A 22,094-nucleotide genomic window follows, 5' to 3' on the forward strand; every position below is an offset into this window, starting at 1 on the left:
GGCGGCCATCTTGGGGATCACGTGACCCCGCAGGGGGCCGGGCACGCCGGGGCCGCGCGCGCGCCACGCCGGCCAATGGCAGCGCCGGGAGGGGCGGGAGGGGCGGGGCCACGCGCGGCTCCGCCGGAACGGGGGGGCGGGGCCCGTGAGGGGCCCAGAAAGGGCGGGCCCGAGGGCGGCAGCGGGCTGGGCAAGGGCGGCAGCGGGGCTCCTGAGGGGGCCGGCAAAGGCGGGCCCGGGGCCGGCAGCGGGCTGGGCAAGGGCGGCAGCGGGGCTCCTGAGGGGGCCGGCAAAGGCGGGCCCGAGGGCGGCAGCGGGCTGGGCAAGGGCGGCAGCGGGGCTCCTGAGGGGGCCGGCAAAGGCGGGCCCGAGGCCGGCAGCGGGGCTCCTGAGGGGGCCGGCAAAGGCGGGCCCGAGGCCGGCAGCGGGCTGGGCAGGGGCGGCAGCGGGGCTCCTGAGGGGGCCGGCAAAGGCGGGCCCGAGGCCGGCAGCGGGCTGGGCAGGGGCGGCAGCGGGGCTCCTGAGGGGGCCGGCAAAGGCGGGCCCGGGGCCGGCAGCGGGCTGGGCAGGGGCGGCCGCGGGGCTCCTGAGGGGGCCGGGGTCCGTGTAGGGTCTAGGAGGGGCGGGAAGGGGGCAGCTGCCGCTCAGGGACGCTGCTATCCCAGGGAGGGTCAAGGTGCTGAAGCCTTCCCTCTCCAATGGGTCCGTAAATGTTAACCGCTTCTCAGTGACGAGTGATCGAGAATACGCAGGATCTAAATCTAATTATTGCAAGCTGAGTAACATACCAAGGAAAGAACAAGATGCTAAGACCCCGTTGAGCACTTGGCCTCGGCCTTTTCTAAGTATAGTTCGAACATGAAATAGTTTTTTTTTCTTTATTATGAACTTTTCTGCACCTAATTCCCTCATTATACCACAAAATAGTATGTTTCAGGAAGATATTAATCTTTTCCCTCACACTCAAAATGAAACTCAGCTATGGAACAAACTGGCCGGGTAAGTACATTGGAGGCACACCCCCAGCTCAGTTTGTTTGAGTTATAATACATGTAGATGAAAGAGAAGGATTTTTAAATGTTGCTCTTTTTGCAAAGGATAAGCGAATCGAGAGTTGCATCAGCAAGTTTTTAGCCCAGGATGAACAGTCACTAATAATAAGTGAGCTGTGCACGGGGCAGTGTGATTTGAGTCAGCAAGGGAAAGAATCCCATAAAAGCAGGACAACAGGATGTTGTTAAGATGGAACCAAACTGATCTGTATGAGCAATTAGGACATATTTTCATGCACACTGCAAATAATTATATAGCAATAGAATTGATCAATTTTTTTAATGCATAGATGAGTAGGTAGGGTATTTGGTCTTGAGTTTTTATATACCTCTTTAATGTACTTTATTGGTCTAAATTTTTTTTGAACAAAATATTTTGATGACTTAACCAGGGTGCTCAGAAAGGAAACCAATAATTGGATCATAATATATATTGCCAGTCTTTTTATAGAATAGATGTATATTGTTACCTTTGGTTTTTAGATTACACTTCATTTTGTGTTTATCTCCTTGGGATTTTTTTAAGATAATTGCAGTGATCTGAAACACCTTTGAATAAAACTCTTCAAGTGTTTCTCTGGGGAGTTCTGTTCGTGTCCTTCAAGGTCATTAGTGCCTTTCTGTATTGCTTCCCACACCGCTTTTACCGGAGAGCAGGGCTTGGAAGCAGTGGGTTTGGGAGTATCTGCGCTGTTTAACCCGTGAGCCCTTTGCACGCTGAGGACCTGCGCCAGCTCAGGGAAAGTGCAGCACGTTGCAGAGGCGCCATCCGGTGGCGCAGAAAACTCTGCCTGCAGCTGCATTTTATAAACGGATGCGATGGGGCTGCTGCCCGAATTTGTGGTTTCTACTAACACAACACTCTAACGGCAATTTTGTTTTCAAGCAAATAAAACCACTCAGTTTCAGAAGGAAGACGCTGTCAGGAGCCATAGCATAACCACCAGGCATTTACTGCTAGTCCCCACATTTCCTTAACTGTATAAAGACTACTAGTTATTTTATTTTTATTTTGGAAACCAGCTTAAATTTATATAGGTCTAGTAATTAGAGGAGGGGGTCAATCTAACCAAAAGCCCTTCCTGCTTCAACAGATGTTGTCTGACTCTGATGGTGGCTTTAAGCATTTTGAACTGATAAGAAGTATCAGAAAGGTGGTGCTAGTTGTTTCAAAATGTCAGGGGTTATTTTTTTATGTGAAGTAATTAAGGTACTAAGCTTAAAATACAGTTCTTCAAGAATATGCAACAACTCATGTCATTTGTAACTACCTACTTTATCTGACAGCTTATCTGTTCACACAAGGAAAAAACCCTACTTTTCTATGCGATATTGCACACGGTCATAAAGAAAAACATTTAATTTAATGTAACAGTTGTATCCAAATAAAGCTTAACTAAAGCAGCATTTTTTTCCCTCTGTGCTTACAGAATTCAATTATTTTGCAGACTGGAATCTCTGTGGATCATTCGGACCCATATTCATGGTTCTGGGATTTGCCCACAGGCTGGTTTCCTCTGGTAAGATCAACTTAATTATTTTTGAGAACAAAGCAGCTATGGCACAATATGGGGCCTCACACTACAATGTGTACGACAAGCAAGTAAAGTAGTGATCTACGTCTTAAAGAGAAGCATTTTGAAAAATAAATCCATACCTTTTGTTGCTTGCTTCATTATTTGTTATCTTCCCCTCTCTATCAGCACCCAACTTCCCCTGTTTTGTTTGATGTTGACATGCCTCTTAGAATTGCCAGGCTTTCTTGTGTTAATTGACTTCTGATTACCTAGAGACCCAGGCCTCATCACTTATGTTTTGGGTTGGGTTTTTTCCTCCAGAAAAACATGTTCAATAGCAAGGTACTTGAGATTAGTTTGGTTTGGTGCATTTATTAGCAAAAATCAGACCTTTAACACTGGCAACAGCAGACTTATTTCCTGAGCCAGAAACTTCAGACCATTCAGGTTAATAGGTACAGGAGTCAGTTCTTGTCCATAGAGCCCTCACTGGACACGAGGCTCCTGTGCAGAGCTGTCCCTGCACGCAGGACCCAGCACACCACACAGATTCAAGCTCTCTTGAAGACCTGTTTACATACTTGATTCTCACAACGAAGCTCCTAAAAAACAAAACAAAAACCAAACAAACAAATATAAACAAAAAAAAAACCAACAAGGGTATAGATATATATAGTAATCAAAGGAACTGCTTCCAAAACTGAACACAGGTCCTTTGCCACTGCTCTGGCCATGCTAGTAACTTATGCTTAACATTCCAAATTTATCTACACATTACAGTGAAACAATGGAGCTGTTTCAAGGCAGTATGTGCTCCCTATGTACCATCCATTACACATCCTACAGAGCTAGAAGACTTGTGCACACCATGACCACATTATAAACCTAATTTTTGCCATACAGAGATATAAGTAGTAGAAATCTGTCAATACCAGGTGGAGGTCATCCCCTTCAAGCCAGTGAGTCCAGCCCCTGTTCTTCTTCTCACCAGTCTGCACACAGACAAGTTTGTCGTTTTCCCAGGTAACAAGGCTCTGTAGAACAGGGAACAAAAAAGTGTTTCTGCATGTCTGTCTCAGTTGTGCAAAATACTTGTAGAAAATGTGCATTTTTCTGGATAAAAAAGGACCTAGATGTTACTCCTGAGTGAAAGTGACTCTCTTTGTCTGTAATTCAGGCTTCTACTGCTGTCTTGCGCTACAAATATTATTCTTGAAACAATTTCTGCTCAAGTATCTGGATTGATCGTGGCATCTTAATTTTCTCAGCCTCTTATATATTCGCTCTTACCTTGCATTTTCTGTTATCCAAGCCTTTATTATCTTCCTCAAACTCTTCTCCAACTTTGAATTCAAGCAAGTAATCTCTGAATGTGCTAGTGGTATGGATATAGAACGAATCACCATCTTGTTTGATCACTTTCTGAGGCTTCAGCATTTTTGCTATTTTGCGTGTTGCAAAGTCAATACCTTGGACAGGAGGCAAAAATATCAGGGTTGTATTTATCACCAGCCATTCTGGCAGCCAGGACTGAACCTTTATTACTAACAGAAGCATTTCTTAGGTAGTTTGACCTTACTGCTATGCAGCATTTTGTTGTTTTATTGGAACCCTTCGTTTTGTTTAAAGCTCCATGTTACACAGATTAAGTTGTCCTCTTGTACTTTCTACTCTTTGAAAACCAGTTTGCTCAATTGTTGCACAATTCTTATGCAGGATTTCCAGGACTTTGAGTCAGAAGACTCCTGGAGAGAGCTGGCTTCCCCCACAGAGACACCAAGCTTGGTGTCAGACTTAACCCCCACTTAGCAAGAGGTTAATGCCTACTCTCATCCTTCTTCAGAGGAAAGGCAATGAAAGAATTAACAAGAACTCTCTGCACTCTATGCCTTAAATAGGGTGAAATGAAGGGCAGTCCTTCAAATTCAAGAAGACCCTTATGGGAGAAGGCAGGAAGGACAGAATCAAGTATTTTCACCTACCTAAGGCCACCATATAACCTTCAAAGTTGTCATTGCTGACAAGGTTCCAGGTTCCACTAAAATCCACAGGCATTGCAGACAGTAGAATGAAGATCCAGTCAAAAATACAAATGTAGTTTTCTAGCCAGGCCTTTTATAAGGCAGCCTGTGGGTGGGATTACACCCCTGGACCTTTCTGCTGGAGGGGAAGGGTGCTGCTGCTGAGCCAGTGGGTGAGAGGGTATTTGTAGAATGGCTTCAGCTGCGTTGGAGGGAAAAGTTCACTGTGTCTGAAATCTTTGTGTGGAGCAAATGTTAATAGCTCAAGAGTGACAATGCAAGCCAAAACCAGGTTTAAACCATTTATGTCTGTCTTGTATGCTTTAAAGGGACTGATTTTGTTGTTACTAAGATTTCCTGGATGTTTATTAGATCTGGGGCTTTATGATCTGAAATCCAGATGTTTGTTGAAAAGGTGATGTACCCCTGTAAAGACATGCTGTACTTGAACAGACACGGATTGACTGTTAAACTGTGGATTGTATTATATCAACAAATTTTAAAGCGATACCTATGACACAGAGATAAGAATTGTATCGTGTTGGTTTATGTCTGGAGTAAATAGTAAGCAGAATTCAAAAAGTAATCTTGTGTATATAGGAGATGTAGCTCCTGCCTTTGCTTTCTGTTCTTGACACATAAAGGAGAGCTGATACAGGAGCTGTTCCCACTGATGCTTTATTAGATGCTACACATTGTGGCAGAGCACACAGGCAGTGGAGAACATGATGCAGCAGATAAGCTTCAGTGTTGGAATTTACCTTCAGCAAAGAAGTGATAGAAATCCCTGATGACCCAGCAATGTGTTTTGAAAAGTGAATAAAAAATGCTTGACTTTGAAGAGAAAGGACATAGGGAATCTGTAAGTGAGGAAATAAGGGATTTAGAGGTGAGGAAACACACCTATACCTACTACATTTATTTATTTACTGACTTGTGTTAGGCTGAAGGATAGTATTTTGCAGGGAGGTTTCCCCAAATGTTAGCTCTGTTTTCAGAGCTGGCAGTTTGACCCATATGACTCACAGAATCATGCGAGTAGGAACTCAGGACATCAAAACTTGTTTCCTGTTTGCAGCTGGATATTGTTCTCCAACCTACACTAAACCAGGAATGGCACCGAGAAAGGAAAATTACTGTTTCCTCTGGACTCAAATAGTAACATTTCACCCACAATTTGGTGTTACGAGGTTATGGTAGTAAAGCATTGTTGCAATACTACTGGCTCTGGCAAGCAAAGAGAAGTCAGTACTTGGTAAATCCTGTGTCAAAGCCCATATATAACATTTTAATTTAAATTATGTAGATAATCTGGGGTGTGGGCCTTCTTTCTGTAAATCAGTACTCAAACCTCACACAAAGACCTCTAAAGGGCACTAGGGGTACTCTTCCAAGCTTCAGCCACAGAATTGCCTATGGAGCTTCTAAGAACTGCTTCTTGCCCTGGCCACAACTGAAAGTTCAGATGTGAGAAAGAAAGTTCATTTCTTTCTCCCTTCAGATTTCTTATTTTATTTTTGTGGAAATATGTTTTCCATTTCCATCCTAGTTGCTGTGAAGCACTGCACATCTAACACATTCCCTTAGGGATGTGGCCTCATTACAGAAGCAGACCAGGTGGGGTCCTGCTGCTGTAGCAGCATTAATAAAATATTTTGGGTCTAAATGACACGTGAGGTGCAAGGGCCCCGTGTTCTCTTTAAGGTCTGACAAGAGTCCACTCCTGAAACTTCTACCTGTCTGACATCCTTGTTCTGCCCCAGCACTGATTGTGGTGCTGGTGTTTATAACTGATTGAACAGGAGATGGCCAGTGTGCAGTTACTTCTAGTGCTGTTAACAGGCAGGTTCCTGGATCCCACCAGTAAAACAAAGGATCCATACCAAGCAGTCAGTCATGACTGTGGAACGTGTCCCTGGTTCTAGACTTGCCCAACAGCATCTTGGCCACCTGCCTGGAGAGTCTCACATTCACCTGGATTTGTTGATCTGAAAAACGTGACCAGAGTCATCTTGTGGAGATCCCATGAAAGAGCTGTTGACCCATGAGAAAGTGGCTTGCAAACCTTGGCATTCTTAATAAGGCACATAATCCAAGCAAAAATGGGATAGCAGCAAATAAAGGGAGGTAGAATTCTATCACCACAACAGTCACAGTGCCTCTCTAGTTTATGTTCACATAATGCAGACAATGTACTGTTAGATTCAAAACCAGATTTCTGGCAAAGAAAAATATTTCATTTATGATCACTATTGATATCCTACCATTTTCTCTCAACTTCGGTAACAGAAAACAATTCTGGCTATATATAATTATATTCTATTTATGACTCAAAAGTAAAAGATATTTTATTATTTGAAATAAATGTATTATTTGTAATAAAGACACAAGTGTCTGAGAATCAGTGCAATGACACTTTTTAATTTCTATCTATTAAATCAATGGCTTTAAACCAGTTTCTGAGGTAGGTTTGTCCTTCCATCAGAAACAATACTGAGCTTAACATTACAGCCCTGGAAATATCAACGGAAAAGTAAAGCCCAAGACATTTCAGGAAGCAAATTGCATGACAGCAAACAAGCAGCTGCATATCTCAAAGGCAAGCAGCTCAAAGCATGGTGTACCTAGCACCACTTCAGCGAAGAAGAAATTCTTCCCTTCCAGGATAGAGCTAAATAATTTTTTTGAGGTGAATCACACACTGACAATTAAAAAAAAAAAAACACCAAAATTACATGGATTTACTCTAAGTAAATGGTACATCTTGAAACCAGATAATTTTGTTAAGACACTGTAAGTTATTAAAAATATTTGTGTAACTGTTTTATAAACAGCAGAGCAGTTTGAGTTAAAACTAATCAGAACATTTTCATTTGTTTTGCTTAAACATTTGCAGTTTTCATATGCCGATGTGAATTCTTATACTCACTTCAGTGCACTGGGACAAAACGTTTAAATGTGAAAATCCTGGAAATTATTGGACTTGGAAAAGGTTGTGTAGGTCCAATCGCTGAGTGCAAAAAACCTCATCAGTAACTACAGATGTACAGAATTAGCCCACTATTTGCCTAAGAAAAACCCCAAACCAACCCCTAGAAAACACACTTTCCTGTACTGAAATGTAGTTTTTTTACACAGCAGACAGTAAGTTAGTTGTTTAGTGCCTGTGAGTTCTTGGAGTCACTTGCATGTTTCTGTAAGGGAGCCAAGACCACCCCAGCATTCCTGTCCTCGCTCTCCGGGCTGTACAGCTCGTTCTTCTCGATATATGCCCGAACTACGTCAGGCACCAGGTAACGAATGCTCTGACCCCTCCGCAGGGCTCTCCGGATCTTGGTGGAGGAAATATCATTTGTGATCCATTCTTCCACAAGGTGAATGTTATTCTTATGTTTCCACAAAATATCAGATTCATAGATGAATTTCTGAACATTGTTTCCAGCCCTACTGATACACACAAGGCCATGTTTCTCCACAATTTCGGTGATGTCCTCCAACTTCCACAGATTGGGGATCCCAAAAGATTCCAGCATGTCACTGCCACAAAGCAGTTTAACCTGTGGGACACCTTAAAGAGAAAATTAAGTGAGAAATAGGGCTTGGTTTAGGCCACCAGATGTTAGCAAACTTGACAGGGACATTTAATTTCTTGGCGCTCTCTCTCTCTGTATCTTTGGTTAAGATGAGACGAGGGAATGAAATTTTTAAAAGGATTCAGAGTATATAATTGATAATTAGTAGCCTCAGTACAGGATTTTTCCAAATAAAGGTTATGGGAGTCCCTTCATTAAAGGGATCTAATGCCTTATGCTGAGAATCTAAGGGAATAAAGTTACTGAGTGACATCAGAACCAAGAGCTACCATAAAAGTTACTCATCAGTGCAATTTGCTTGAAATAACAAGGATCATTAACCATTTCATTTACAAACAGACTTAACTTTTTACAACTGGACTCTGATTTTTCTTTTTAATGGGCTCATGCCTATTTGGTTGCTGTTTTCTCTTCCGTCCCAGCTTTGTTACGGGTACAGCATCCTGCAGACTATTAGTGACGTCAGCAGATAAAAGTTTTTGATGATGATACCTGCAAAAAAAGATGTATTTTAGGTATTTCAGAGATGTAGGAGAAAATTCGGATAGTACGGCCTACTAAAGAACCTGTCTCTACTTCTTCCTGCAGTACTTTCACAGACAGGCCTACCAAGAGCTGATCTGCAGAAACAGGGACTTGTTAGAGCTTGGTCATGTGGTAGTCAAAGTGAAAAGATTTCAAAGCAACAACAACAAGGTTGGTTTGTTTCTTTCTTTAATAAAAATTCATTTTAATAATAAGAACCTCAGTGAAGTAGCAATGACTGAAAGAGCAAAAACATAATACTCAGAAAATACTCCTTCAGACAATTCTCATGCCAGTCTTTAAATACACAAATGGACAGCACAACACAATCAGGGTCAAAGGAGGGAAACTTGTGTAGCATGTCTGCCCTGTTCTAGTCTCTGCTCTTCCCCAAGAATACCCTTTCAGCACAAAAATTGAATAATGCCTAAGAAATGATGTATCCTAAAAGTTGTTCACAGGCTCATTTTTGGTATGTTTAGGACTAATGATGCAATCTTTCATTTTCAATGTTCATATCAATAGTACTTTTGAATTCAGTGAGTCTATCCATATGATTTGGGGTTAGCCTGCAATTATCCCAACTTGTTAGCATTAACACCATTCCTAATCTTTCTATAGGTTCATGAGACTTTTTAGAGGTGGGCTGAAGAATACCTTAAAACTTTTAGCGTTTCCAACCACTCGCTCTGGCAGCTTTCCCAATCATCGACTTCCACCCAATCTGAGTTTTTTGTAGCCAGTTTTGCCATAGTCACTCGGTGATTCGCACTGATCAGACCTTTCTTCTTATATGCATCACCCACTGGTGAAATGATGCCTTTGATTACTTTGTATTTTCCTGTGGAAAAAAACACATCACACAAGAACATGAGAAGTGGTTGAGCAGATGTTACTTCCCCTGCATTGTATTTAACCTGTGACATAACCATTATCCAGCGCAATGGCAGCTGATAGCCAGCCCTGTGGAAAAATACAGGACGCTTCTGCACTGTCAGGGCAGCACAAGGAAAGAGTCAGTAAAATATATTTCCATAAACCATAAAACCCATGCTTTAGCTCATTAAAATCAGTAATAAGCAACACATATGTGAGTTCTCTCATAATGACCTACATGGTTTTGTATATGACATAAACAGATACCACCTTCAATATCTAATTAGCATTTGCAAAAATATCTGTCCCTGTAAAACAGGCATTCATAGACACAAAATATTCACCTTAACATATAAGTGTCTGGTTATCAAAGCTATTCTGAGTGATATAAATTACCATCCTACCTGTTTCATGGAAGTAGTCTTTAGCCAGCTCAAAGAGCCTCAGGTGCATGTTGGTGATGGGATTGAAGGACCCACAGGCCAGCAGTACCACTTCAGTCTTCCTGTCAGGATCTTCCATAGCCATTCCTCACAGCCACGGAGCCAAGTGGAGAATGTTGGTGCCAGGTACCAGCCACTACAAGAAATGGGATTAAGAAAGAGCTATAGTTACTTACTTGTGCTGCCACTAAGCAGAAGATAAAATTTCAAGATCCAATTGAATGCTGTATTTTTCTTCTACCAACACCTGGCCTGTGATTGTTTATGTGACACTTTATTGTCCAAATTTTAAGTGATTAAAATATGAAATCACTGCAAAGAGGCTGCTTGCCCAGAGAGGATGGCGTAAGGCCCACTGTGAAGAAAAGCAGCTCATGCTTTTAAACTTCACGTGGAGAGATTATCTGTCCTGATTGCAGGACACACTTTATTAGAACTTTGCACCTTTTTTAAGATGCCAGTGCCAATCAACTGCCAAGAGACATGTGGGCAGGGAACTTCCTTGTTAAGTAACTTCCTTCTAGTGCTTACAGGGAGAAATAGAACATCCTTTGACCGTTCCTAGTCTTGCCTCTCTAAATTGCAGTGAGCCTTTCCAGCATGATCTATAAAATCAATATTATATATATATATATATATATATATAATATTATATAATAATATGCCACATATTACATTGTATTAAATTTTGGAGGAAAACAGCGTCAACACTTCTTCATTCAGGATTTACTTACATTTTCTGAAATACAAAATCCAAAGAGGGGTAATTTATATAATTCAGCATGGTATGTGGCAAGAGAGGGCTATGGACTAAACATGAGAAGTCAGTCTGCTTTGTGTTGCAGCAAGTGTTAAGTGTACCAGCGGAAAAGGTGAGAGAAGAATAGAGAATTAACAGAAATTTAGTAAAAGCTGCAATTAAATACTGGGGTTTTCCCCCTTTTCTAAAATACCACAGCTCTGTTCCAATTCTGAGCTTCAGTTTCAGAAGGCTGCTTAAGAATTGCTGAAAACAAGGAAATTTCACTATTCATCATTTAACTTCTCCTCACATTTCACTTTCTCCTCACACACATTTTTGCTTCTCTGTTCTTTCCTGAGAATATTCTGGCTTGCCAAGATGTTTTCCCACAGCCTGGCCTAACAAAGGAGAACCACGATGGGCCATTCTCTTGCTGCTGCTGTTTGCAAGATGTCCAAGACATCCTGAGGAGCACAGAATTATCTGCCATTGTTTCTACAGCAACATCGCCAGCTGGAAAAATCCCACAAGGTCACCCTCACATTCTGTCTCCCTTACAGAGAGGCTGAGTGATGTTCACAGCAGCCACAGCGCTGAGACACCATCAGAGCCAAACCTTGTAACAGTGACTGTGTTCTAACATCAAACAGCCCGCAGATAAAAGGAACTCTTGCAAGGCTTCGTATTTTGTAAGTGTTAGTACTTTTCTGTGCTTTCAAGAGTTTCACAAACTTTTAAAATATCCTTTACTACTGCAGAGTAGCTCAGCAGTGGAAGGGCTGGTGGTACTTGAAATGCAGCCTTCACAGAGGCGTGGCTAGGAGAGTTACTATGGGAACAGGGAGGAGAGGAATTAGACTGCCTTTGTACTGCACAAATCCTACTTTCAACAGAGTAACTCATGCTGCAGAACTGAAAAAAGGTTGATCTTTTCCTTAAAAAAAAAAAAAAGTACAAAAAAAGGAGAAAATTTTAGGAGGAAAATATAGAGTGCCTTTTCGGGAGTTAGTCAAATGTCCCTCTCCATGCTGCTTATTTTACAGTTTACAGAAACAGACAATCATTACCTCATAAACTCACCTTGCAGCATTCCATATCGAGAGTATACATAGAATTTAACAGTTTCCACATCCCCCCAGTCTCCTAATTTGCACTGACACCCTCTGTGTAGCACTGTTTGCACAGAAAACAGCTGCATGGTTGATGTGGGGAACGGAGGAAATGAGAGGTATGTGACATCAGAGGTAATCAGTGACATGATTGCCTTCACTGTTATCTCATCTTATAACCACCACAGCACCATCAGAGCTGGGATCTGCTTTCTATGGAACCACCTTCACACAGCTCTGAATTTTTTGGAAAAGCTATGCAATTTGCGCATCCCAAGACAGGTAAAAAAGTCAAGGTCCAGGGATGATCAAAGCCCAGCCCAATGGAACTAGGCCTATTCTTATTGTATAATAAAAGTAAAATGGCCCTCATTGAGGTTTTCTGTAAGTGTAGGACATACATCCTGGACAATTTTCACTTCTGAAGGAAAAACGAAGTGCCCTCTGATGTACTCCTAATATACATGCTTACATGTAATCTCATCATGCTTTTACATAATCCCACCCAATCCAGTATTTTATTTGAAGTGTTATATTTCAGTGTGGCTTTTTAGTATGTACTGATCACAGTCCTGCTCGTGCTTAGCTGGACTGGACATGTATTTGCGCTAAAAGACGTCAAAATATTCCTACAGCAGGTCTTAGGATGGCTCTGGAGCCCAACTTGTCACGCAGCTTCCGGGGATAAGCAGGTAAGGATGCTTTGCTCAATCTCATTTATGTTTGAGGCAAATATCTGTCAAATATGTTTATATATCGGTATATATATAGAATACAAGTATGATGTGGGCGTCGCTGGACGCTTCAGTTACACCCTCCCGCAGCTCCCCGCCCCCGAGGGCCTGCACGGGGGTCCGGGCCCGCCCAGTGAGTTCCCCCCGCCGCCGCCGCCGCCGCCGCCGCCCGGCCCCGCTGGGCCCCGCTCCCCGGCCCCGCTCACCCTCGGCGCTGTCGCCGCTGCCCGCCCGCGCTGTCCCCGCCCGGCCGGGCTCGCGGGGCCGCACGCGCTCATTGGCCCGGGCGCGGCGGAAGCGGCGCCGCAGGGCCGGGATGGGCCCGCCCTGACTCGGCCTGCCCGGCTGAGGGGTGAGGGAGCCCGGGGCCGGGCGGGCGGAGGGGGGCGAGCGGGGCCGGAGTCTGGCCTGGGAACGGGCAGGCGGGCCCCGGGCAGCGCCCGAGTTCCGCCTTCTCCTCCCCGCAGGCCGCTGGGCGCTCCGTGCTCGCCCGTAACGGAGGGAGGGCCGCGTTTCCTCGTCGCCCGCCGGCGGTGGCGCGGCCCCTCAGAGCCGGCAGTGAGGCCGGGGAGTCCCGCTGCTCGCCGGCGCTGTGTCCGCCCCGGGACGATCCGCGGGGAGCGCGGGGTTCCTCTGGCGTGCGCTGGTTCTCTGCAGCCGGCGGTGCTGCCTGCGGTGCTGGCGCGCTTCAGACACCTGCACCCGGGTTATCTCCTGAGTAGTGTTCCAAGGGGCCGGTGAAGAGTCGAATCTATTGTTTCATATAGCGGGGCCTCTGTATTTCAGTAATTGCTACTTGGTTTGACACTCGCTTGGTTTTATGTGCTGGAGTTACTTCCCTGGTGAACCGCCTCTTACTATGAAGATAATCCTGTACACCCAGCCTGGCATTTCTCTATTTCCACTGCAAGGATCTCCGGGTGTTGTGATTAAACATTCCATCAGCAAGATATTGCATCATTTTCATATTTAGAACATTTAAAATATGTTTTAAGTTGTTGGTACAAACAATAAAATGTACTTTCTCTTAGGAGTGTCATGTAAAAACATTTTCATGTGAAAACAGAAAATGGCTTCAAGAGGAACAACAGAGACAAGTAAACTAAAACAAAACTTGGAGGAGCAGTTGGACAGATTAATGCAGCAACTTCAAGATCTAGAAGAATGCAGGTAAAAATAGTTGCTTTCCTCTTATATGGTAGTATTTTTCTTAAGTGGTCGGCAGAAGAAAGTGGTACCTTTCAAAAATCTTGGGGTGGGGGGGATGTATTTATTTTTGCGTTTTGCTGTGGCTTTCTGTTTTTAAATTATGTAGGATATTGGTGTCAGTAAAAATTATTTTTAAAAACCTTTATTAAGATTGTTTTATATATCTGAGAAAAATGCAAGCAGAAATACTCAATATTTTCTTTGGAATGTTATATTTCAGTGTGACTTTTAAACTTCTAATAGCTGTTCACAAAAATCACAATTTTTCTATGGGATTTTTAATAGCAGTGAACAAATAGCTTTTGTGGCTCTTTTGGTTTATCTTATAATTATGGATGCCTGGGGTGTTTTTGCATTGTTTTCTTTTTTAGTTTGTCTAACTTTTCATGTGATTTTGTATTAGTCTTCTGTGGGTTGATACAGTTTGAGACAGTGAATTATCAAGAAGGTTGGGCTTTTATCTGTTTTAGTACTTGCATTTAAACACCCTGTGTTTAGATGCTTTCTCTGACTCTAGTTCTAACTTGTCCAAGCAGTATGTATCTTTTTCAAGAACAACTAGAACTGCTAAGGGGTGGTAGTGCAGTTCTGGGAATTGGGCAAGGTGTAGACTGCAGGATCAGTTATTCCTAAGTGGATGGCTTTGGGTGAGGAGATAGGCTTCTAAGATAATCTCATTCACTGTAGCTTTGAGCAAGACAATTTCACTGCATATTTTTGTTGAGATCCAAAAATACTTTTAAATACTGCTCCAGGTGTGAGGTATCTTGTTTATTATTCGGGCTTTTTTATTATCAGTGACTTTGTACAAACCACGCAGGTGGCTGGGAGGGGTGCAAACCCAAGCAAACTACACACGCATGGGCTGGATAAGAGCTGAAAGGGTCAGAGCAGAGCAGTCTGCAGAGATGGGAACACCTCAGTGCTGCCTGGGGAATCGAGCTCCATGGTGTGCCCTTCGCTCCATGTGATGTCTCAGGTTAAATCCTGTGAATTAATGTGTCTTCTTGGGTCCTCTTCAGAGAGGAATTGGATGCAGATGAGTACGAAGAGACCAAAAAAGAAACTCTAGAGCAGCTGAGTGAGTTCAATGACTCCCTGAAGAAGATTATGTCTGGAGATATGACTTTGGTGGATGAGCTCAGTGGGATGCAACTGGTAAGGATGATGTGTTGCTAAGAAAAGTTCATGTTCTGCCTGGAGTCGATGAAACAGTGAATAGATACATTTCACTATAATTTTTATGTGAAATCTAGATCTATGTAATTAATGTTTTTTATAATTTAATATACCTGTATGTGTAAAAAACTTGGATAGGTGTCTTCATTTTAAAAGGGAAAAAAAACCCATTGATGAATTACAGCCATAACACTGTAGGACCTAAAATACTAAATATATCTGATCCCTTATTTTAGAAAATAACGTAAAATAATGCAATATATAAAAGGTGTGGGGGACAATCCAGGATAATATGCATCATGAGAAATAGAGTTCATGCCTGTTTGTTAGAAGGCATAAGGTAGCTGTTACTACTGATTTGTGTTTCAGATTCATACTAGTCCAGATGAAAAGGCTTTAGGAATGACTGTGTGACTTGAAGTTCTTTTATTATATTATTATATGTTTATATATTTTATATTTATTTATATTATATTATTGGTCTCATTTTATGTTGACTTCCAGACTTCTGATTTATCTTCTCTCTTTTCAAATGCTTAATTAGAGAATGGTTTGTTCTTTCTGAACTTTATGTTCTAGGGTCTTGTTTTCAGAGAGATCATGATTTGTCCAAAGATAACTATGGTGATAATTTTGATAATCCATAGAGGATTTCGAATAACAGTAGGATGTTTGCCTCATCGTTTACATTCTGCTTTCCCTTAGAAGAGTTGTAGTCATCAGTGTGGGCATTAAAACTGTGATGTGCTAGTATCAGGAAGGTGTTGGAAATGAGTAGAAGTTAAGACCTGGACAGTAATGAAAAGTTTCACAGCTCTTTCTCAGTCTAGTTACACTAATTAGAGGATTCCTTAAGCCCTCCATAAAGGTCATATATTTTTTTTAATTTCACTTCCATGGTTATGAAAAAAAGCTGTATCAAATTATGCAGAGGATAGTAACGATGCTCTCCAGCCTTCATTAATCTCATCCTGCAGCTGTCGTTTGTGATTCCTGTTAGTCCTGGTCATTCTTGCTCTTTTCCTTGCAGGCAATACAAGCAGCCATCAGCCAAGCGTTTAAAACTCCAGAAGTGATTAGAATGTTTGCAAAGAAGCAGCCGAGGCAATTGAGGACAAGGCTGGCAGAGGTGAAGAATTCTGTTTTACTGCAAAAAACCCGTTTATTTGAGCCAGACTGATTCAAGTATGTAATGATTGCAAGGAAAGCACTGAGTGTGCTGGAAAACTTGGTGGTAAAGTCTGAAAGAGATGGAGAAGTTCTCTTTCAGAATTTGTTCAGTTTTAAATGTTTATTGAGGTAATGGGGACAACCATGTGTATTTCTTGAGTTATCGTCTATCTTCCTGCTTCAAAGCAAAAATGGGATTAGCAGGGTGAACTGAGGAAACTGCAAATAGAAAGTCTGTGATTGTAGTGAGGGCTGGAGAGTTCACTTGATGTTTCAGAGATCTAAAATGAAGATTTGGATAAAGTGAAATCAAATGTGATTTCTTCATGTACCAGTGATGTGTGAATACATAATTTTAAATGATTATCATTATTTGATAAAAAGAGATTCAAGTTTGGAGAAATCAAGTAAGTTAAGGTTAGGGGTAAAGAGTATTTGCTGAACATTCAGAAAAACTTCACAGACATCTTTTAAATCTCAGATAGGACAGAGGTCCCTTACTGCTGTGGGTCCATGATTACTAATGATATTTTTAGGCTGTTGCATTTCTCATGCACTGTGTTGGGTGAAATAATGGGAAGCTTATATATTTTGACTTTTTTTTCCCCCTGGTGTGCAGATGGACAGAGACTTAATGGTTGGGAAGTTGCCACGAGACTTGTACACCCAACAGAAACTGGAAATCCTGACTGCCCTCAGAAAGCTTGGTGAGAAGGTAAGGGGTTGGTGTGATAGGTGAATAGAGTTTTCCGCATATTTAGAAGGAATTAGAAATAATTAAAATAAGACATTACAATTTTATAAGCAAACAATAAAATGCAGCTTGCTTTTATATTACATAAACATCCTTCCATTTAAATGCCAAGTTTTCTGAAGCTGAACATGTATCAAATAGTTTTGTACCTTTCTGTAAGGCTGTTTCTACTTTTAAATGTTTCCCTTGGTGGGGCTGTATGCATGAATCACACACCAGCTGGTACAAGGTGATCATATTTATGAAAGCTACAAAACAAGTCTTCTACTGGCCAACTACCACCAATTCATCAGGAACTATTCAAGACTTCTGACATGTATCCAGCTTCACTTTTATTGTGTCAATAATACCTACCTCTGGGTATGAGATAAAGAAATTGGAGAGATGAGTGATAAATTGATTGTTGCCCCAGTGATCCATAAGTGGCAGAAAAAGTCCTGGGTTTGCCACCAGGGGGAGGAAGAGAAGTTATTTCTCTTTGTGGATGGTATATGAAGAAAATGGGTTGCTGTGTATCTCTGTACTTAAGCTTTTTTAGGAAATGAAGGAATGTAATGGAAAAGATCCAGTGCAGTACTTAAAGGAGCTGCAGTCCAAGTAGATTCCAAAGCAAAGGCTTTGCCTCAGAATATTTTATTGCTTGACTGTCAGAGGAAAAAAATGTTTTGAAAATATGTAAAGGCTAGTTAAGATTGTGAACTGAATGCATGAAGGTATCTAATCCTCTTGAATGAGTTCCTTGGATCACAGTATCAAGCTACTTCACCACACTCTGACCTATCCTCTTAATCTTTTAAAATGATCAGTAGCCTGCTGCACAGAGGGCTTGCTAGGACAGTAGTTTCACATCTGCTCTGGATGTGAGCAATGACAGCAAATATTGCATGTTTGTCTGCACAGTATTGCAAAATGTTGAGTAGCTGTATGCTTGCTTACAAAGCCAGGTAAGTAATATGTTTTCCTTCATTCAACATCATCCTGAAATGTCTGTACCTCATTTTTATATTTCTAGTAAATAAACCCATGCAAACACTGTGAACAGTTTGACACATATGCTTTGCTGTAATAAAGATGTGTATCTGAGGCTAATTAAATGAGTGACTTTTAACTTAGAATATCTGAACCTTCCAAATGTAGGTTACTGCTTCATTATTGTAAATATTTTATGGGCATCTGTCACAAGGCATCAGAGCACATACATAAAAGTAAAATATACATGGGGAAATGTCACTTTAAAGGAAGAGAACCATTTCTAGGTCATTGGCTCTTACCATGGTCAAAGCTGGCAGTGACAGCTTTTTTTTGCTTTCCTCAGCAGATGATGGGAAGTAAGCTTAGATCTTAGTTCATTGTTGTACTGACCATGTGACAAAAAAGTTATTGACACCTTGGCATAGTTTAGCTGCACAGGTACAGTGTGACCTTTTCATAAAAAATGATCCCTGGAAATCAGCTGGAAGCTTGCATGTGGAGGTATGTCTGACACTGCACATGCTGTCCTGCCTGGGCTGACAGGAACCAGGGAGGGAAAATTCAGTGCTAGGGGAAGTAGCTTGCTTTTTTTTGGTTTAGGTTTCAGCATGGTAGATAACACTGCCACTTCAAAACTGCAAATGGACCATTGCTGTAACCTGTCATAGCTCATGTAGATGCACAGGTAGATGGTGGGAATATGCACAGTTAAGGTATCAACCTCACAGTTGTGGCATTTTTTTGATTTAGCTCACTGGGGATGATGAGATGTTCTTGTCAACAAATGCTGGTACAGCCCTGAGCCAGTTTGAGAGAGTCTCCACTGACCTTGGTAAGTTTTCATTCTCATAACTTCTGATTCCTTTGCATCACTGAACACTGATTAATAGAAGTACATCTGGTTCTCCTATGAAAGAGAAAATATGAACAAGAGATTCATGCCTTTAAATGTTAATATGTATTTTATTAACAATGAAACTCTAATACACTATCCATGAGGAAAAAGTAACACAGCAAATAAATCCAATGCCGAACATCCATGAAATGCCAAGGGTGCCCATCATACTGAAGGCTTGAATGGTCTGTCTCAAGCAGAGATGCCGCTCTTACAATTAAACACAGATCTTTTTTGCATTAATGACTCTCTTCAGGAGAGCCTTTTCCTCTGCCTGATGCAAAGAATTTGGGAGTTAGTGGCACATTATCAAAATACAGCTTTAAAGCACTCTTCCCGCCATGATTGTCATACCTCTGATTGTGTCGACAAGATCAAGAGTTCAGTTATAAAAGGCATTAAATAAGCATGACAGTTCACTGTAGCAGTAGCTAGAAGTGGGATGAAAGAGCTGTGAATGGCAGGAATGTGCCAGACTAGGTCAGGGTACAAGTAAACTGTCTGGGTGCCCTACCTTTCAGCTCTGCTCTCCGTTCAAGTGTAAGCAAGGTGAGAGAACCCTCTCGTTCAAAAGGGGACTTTGGTAGTAGCTCTGTGTGTGTGTGGGTGTGTTACCAACACCATTCCAGCTACAAACACAAATCCCAGCTCTACAAGAGAAGCTGGGGGAAGGGAACTCCATCCCAGCCAGGCCCAGTAGGACATGGCTGCTCTAGACCTGGCAAGCCAGTGTGGGGTTGTTTTTTTTTAAATTAGCTCAAGTGTTGTAGTTTTCACAATGTAGGTTTTGTTTCTTTTTATCTCAAATGTTTTGCTTGATTTAAGTTGTATATAAGGTAATTCACAATTTCTACTAATACTTACTCAAATGTTTCTTCCCCCTCAGGTTCTGGAGACAAAGTCTTTGCTCTTGCAAGTGTTGAAGTAGAAAAGGCGAAACAATGAAGAGGTTCGTGAGGCTTGTGTCTCCAGTTATCAGCAGCACTGAATTTTGGTCATACTGCATTTGGTTTTTCTATTTCTAACATGTTGAATAAAAGCAAAGCAAAACAAAAGACCCGAGTTCTAAAACTCTTGGGTCCTTAACCAGAAGATATGAAGTAAACAGCCTTAAGTGCACTTTGGAACCTTGGTGTCTGTACCCTTTAAGTAATACAAGCTCTGAGGCTGAACACTAAGTGGAACTCTAAAACAAAAGCATGGTATGACTGTCTTTGGAAAGAGTCAGCTGTTTTGAACTTTTCTTAATGTGTATTTCTCTAACTATTAAAACTTAAATCTTTTTGCATGTGGTTGTAGCAAGCAGATCTTTTTAAGGAGTGGTCCTGATGATTTTTTTGGGGTGATTCTTCACATTGTCTTAGGTTTTTGTCTGGACTCCCTACTAAGTAGTTTGTGCTAGGAAAGCATCGAAGCTTTGGAAAATGGATGTAGTTTATTGAAATGCCATCTTCCTACAAACTGTTTGCAGAAGACCCAAACTGAGCCTGGATGCTGATCACTGGCCCTTGGCTGCTTGTTTGCTGTGCACATGAATGAGCACTTTGTGTCCCAGCCCTGACTGAGGACAATGGCAGCCCTGTGGGGAGGCTTCTGGAGTAATTTAACCTTGTGTATTGAAAGGACAGGGAATTGATAGGACATGGCAATGAGATGCTCTTTCTGTGGTTCTTCCTTCAGCTCTGGTGCATAACTGCACGCTGCTGTTATTTCAGAGGTGGCATGAAATAGCTTGCCAGGAGAAACAAGTTTTAAAAGGGGGGGAAAAGCTCCTGTTCTGTGATCAGTTCAAGCGTTGCTCAGTCTAAATGGTGATGCTATGGAGAGGGGAGGGTCTGTGTCTCCACTGGATCCTGAATAAACTTGGCATAGGAGGATTTTAAATCTCAAATAGTTGAATTTTTAGCTCAGAGACTAAGTGGGTAGCATACACTATAAACAGAAAATTAACATGGTCAATCATCATTTAGAGTGCACTTAGAGGGCACAAATACCCTATAAATTAGCAAGTTTCTCTAATTGTAAACTAGGACTGGAGTAGACTAGAAAATGTGTCTCTAGACTGTATTTTGCTTTAATAGGTACACTTTTGAAATCTAGCATTTAAGAAATGAAAGGATACATGGTATAGACAGCATAATTTGTTTTTTCACTGATGCAACTTTTTTCTCCCTGTTTTTAAGAAGCCTTTATTGAGGTGTGGGGTCTTTTGTCCATTCCAGCAGAACTGTTTTCCTGTCTGGGGCAGCATTGTGTTCTCTGACAAAGGCTGATTGCAGCTTCATAGCTGAGAGCAGCTTATTAAAAGGCACTATTAGACTCTGAAATTATGGGAAACAAAACAGTCCATGGGGACTGGAGCTGCCTTCTTTTCCTTTCTGCTCATTACTGGTACTAAGGAACTCTCTCCCCATACACCCCCAGCCTGCTTGCAGCATTATTATGTAAATTAAATCTCTCAGCACTCAAAAAAAGTTTACAGTACAATGACATGGAAATCTTTTTCCTTGTAGTTTGAGAGGTGTAAGTTTCCAGGAGAAGCTTTTTAAAATCGGTTTGTAAATATTTCAGGATTTTTGCAAATTTCTGCACTGCAGGCAGTTGTAACCTTCCTATTAAACTGATCCTTGACTGAACATCTTTCCAATGTTGGGCCGCTTCTGCTCTTGGAAGGATCTCTGGTGATTTAGATTGACAAAGATGAGACTGAGATTAGTGACCAAGATTGCAAGATTCAGGGTGCTGGGTCAGACTTCTCAGAAGCTGTGAAGGGTCAGAAATCAGAGCTTTACCCAGAGACTGGCTGTGTCCTACAGAATGCCCTGACCATAAATGTGATTTAAACAAGGAAGCTGCTGCTGATGTGAAGCTATTCATGTGTTGACCCTTGCAGATAGTTAAGTAACCTCTTGAAATAGTTAGACTGATTTCAGGCATAGTAAGTTAATTGGTGTGTTGTGCTAAACATTTTGCTAAATAATCCTGGGATGTACCTCCACCACTATCTCAAATGTTTCTGCAGGGGCAGGAAAAAAAGTCCATAATCTATTTATTATAAGAATAAAAACTGATAACAAAAGGACAACTGCTAAATGAAAGCATGGGTTTGTGTTTAACAAACAAGTTTGTGATGTGAGTTCCATCCCCAGTTCAGTGTTGGACCCAGGCAGATCACTCATTCTGTACACATCTTTCTTTCCTGGAGTAAAATACAGATTATGATCCTTAAATATCGAGTGCTGTGAAGTTGTTATTGATCATACATTGCTTTGAAGATTAGAAGTGCTTTGTTTTTTGTTTATC

General features: G+C 41.7%; 4 protein-coding genes across 5 annotated transcripts; 2 read left to right on the plus strand and 2 right to left on the minus strand.

The window, feature by feature from the left end:
* The first annotated feature begins 75 nt into the window (after positions 1–75).
* On the plus strand, positions 76–717 carry LOC116454568 (glycine-rich cell wall structural protein 2-like). Its single transcript, XM_032131321.1, has one exon. It carries the CDS (start codon positions 76–78, stop codon positions 715–717), a length of 642 nt encoding a protein of 213 aa, XP_031987212.1.
* LZIC (leucine zipper and CTNNBIP1 domain containing) lies at positions 661–22,021 on the plus strand. 2 transcript variants are annotated; one of them, XM_032131347.1, is made up of 11 exons: positions 661–999; positions 2,501–2,572; positions 8,772–8,879; positions 11,330–11,458; positions 12,514–12,570; positions 13,644–13,782; positions 14,844–14,979; positions 16,031–16,129; positions 16,790–16,885; positions 18,647–18,728; positions 19,678–22,021. In XM_032131347.1, the coding sequence occupies exons 6-11, from the start codon at positions 13,682–13,684 to the stop codon at positions 19,734–19,736; spliced, it is 573 nt and encodes a 190-aa protein (XP_031987238.1). In that variant the 5' UTR covers positions 661–999; positions 2,501–2,572; positions 8,772–8,879; positions 11,330–11,458; positions 12,514–12,570; positions 13,644–13,681; the 3' UTR covers positions 19,737–22,021. The 2 variants fall into 2 exon arrangements, with proteins under 2 accessions (XP_031987238.1, XP_031987237.1); XM_032131346.1 differs by lacking the exons at positions 661–999; positions 2,501–2,572; positions 8,772–8,879; positions 11,330–11,458; positions 12,514–12,570 and adding an exon at positions 12,877–12,964 and having other exon boundaries at positions 19,678–21,870.
* Positions 2,916–4,683, minus strand: RBP7 (retinol binding protein 7). The gene is made up of 4 exons (XM_032131348.1): positions 4,552–4,683; positions 3,860–4,038; positions 3,502–3,603; positions 2,916–3,171 (listed from the first exon to the last, which is right to left on the minus strand). Exons 1-4 carry the CDS (start codon positions 4,622–4,624, stop codon positions 3,121–3,123), a joined length of 405 nt encoding a protein of 134 aa, XP_031987239.1. The 5' UTR covers positions 4,625–4,683; the 3' UTR covers positions 2,916–3,120.
* Positions 5,253–12,905, minus strand: NMNAT1 (nicotinamide nucleotide adenylyltransferase 1). Its single transcript, XM_032131345.1, has 5 exons — positions 12,819–12,905; positions 9,989–10,163; positions 9,366–9,549; positions 8,530–8,675; positions 5,253–8,158 (listed from the first exon to the last, which is right to left on the minus strand). The coding sequence occupies exons 2-5, from the start codon at positions 10,110–10,112 to the stop codon at positions 7,740–7,742; spliced, it is 873 nt and encodes a 290-aa protein (XP_031987236.1). The 5' UTR covers positions 10,113–10,163; positions 12,819–12,905; the 3' UTR covers positions 5,253–7,739.
* Positions 22,022–22,094: the final 73 nt, after the last annotated feature.

Source organism: Corvus moneduloides, chromosome 22 (genome assembly GCF_009650955.1).
Source record: "Corvus moneduloides isolate bCorMon1 chromosome 22, bCorMon1.pri, whole genome shotgun sequence".
NCBI classification, from domain to species: Eukaryota; Metazoa; Chordata; class Aves; order Passeriformes; family Corvidae; genus Corvus; species Corvus moneduloides.

Excerpts from the sequence above, each read along its gene's own strand:
- LZIC (XM_032131347.1), top strand. The coding sequence starts at position 13,682 with ATGGCTTCAAGAGGAACAACAGAGACAAGTAAACTAAAACAAAACTTG. Across the intron at positions 16,130-16,789 it reads TGAGGACAAGGCTGGCAGAG|ATGGACAGAGACTTAATGGT; the intron begins GTGAAGAATTCT and ends CCTGGTGTGCAG. Across the intron at positions 16,886-18,646 it reads TCAGAAAGCTTGGTGAGAAG|CTCACTGGGGATGATGAGAT; the intron begins GTAAGGGGTTGG and ends TTTTTGATTTAG.
- LOC116454568 (XM_032131321.1), top strand. The coding sequence starts at position 76 with ATGGCAGCGCCGGGAGGGGCGGGAGGGGCGGGGCCACGCGCGGCTCCG.
- NMNAT1 (XM_032131345.1), bottom strand. The coding sequence starts at position 10,112 with ATGGCTATGGAAGATCCTGACAGGAAGACTGAAGTGGTACTGCTGGCC. Across the intron at positions 9,550-9,988 it reads AGACTACTTCCATGAAACAG|GAAAATACAAAGTAATCAAA; the intron begins GTAGGATGGTAA and ends TTTTTTCCACAG. Across the intron at positions 8,159-8,529 it reads TCAGAGTCCAGTTGTAAAAA|GTGTCCCACAGGTTAAACTG; the intron begins GTTAAGTCTGTT and ends TTTCTCTTTAAG.
- RBP7 (XM_032131348.1), bottom strand. The coding sequence starts at position 4,624 with ATGCCTGTGGATTTTAGTGGAACCTGGAACCTTGTCAGCAATGACAAC. Across the intron at positions 4,039-4,551 it reads AGGTTATATGGTGGCCTTAG|GTATTGACTTTGCAACACGC; the intron begins GTAGGTGAAAAT and ends CTCCTGTCCAAG. Across the intron at positions 3,604-3,859 it reads TGGATAACAGAAAATGCAAG|AGCCTTGTTACCTGGGAAAA; the intron begins GTAAGAGCGAAT and ends CCTGTTCTACAG.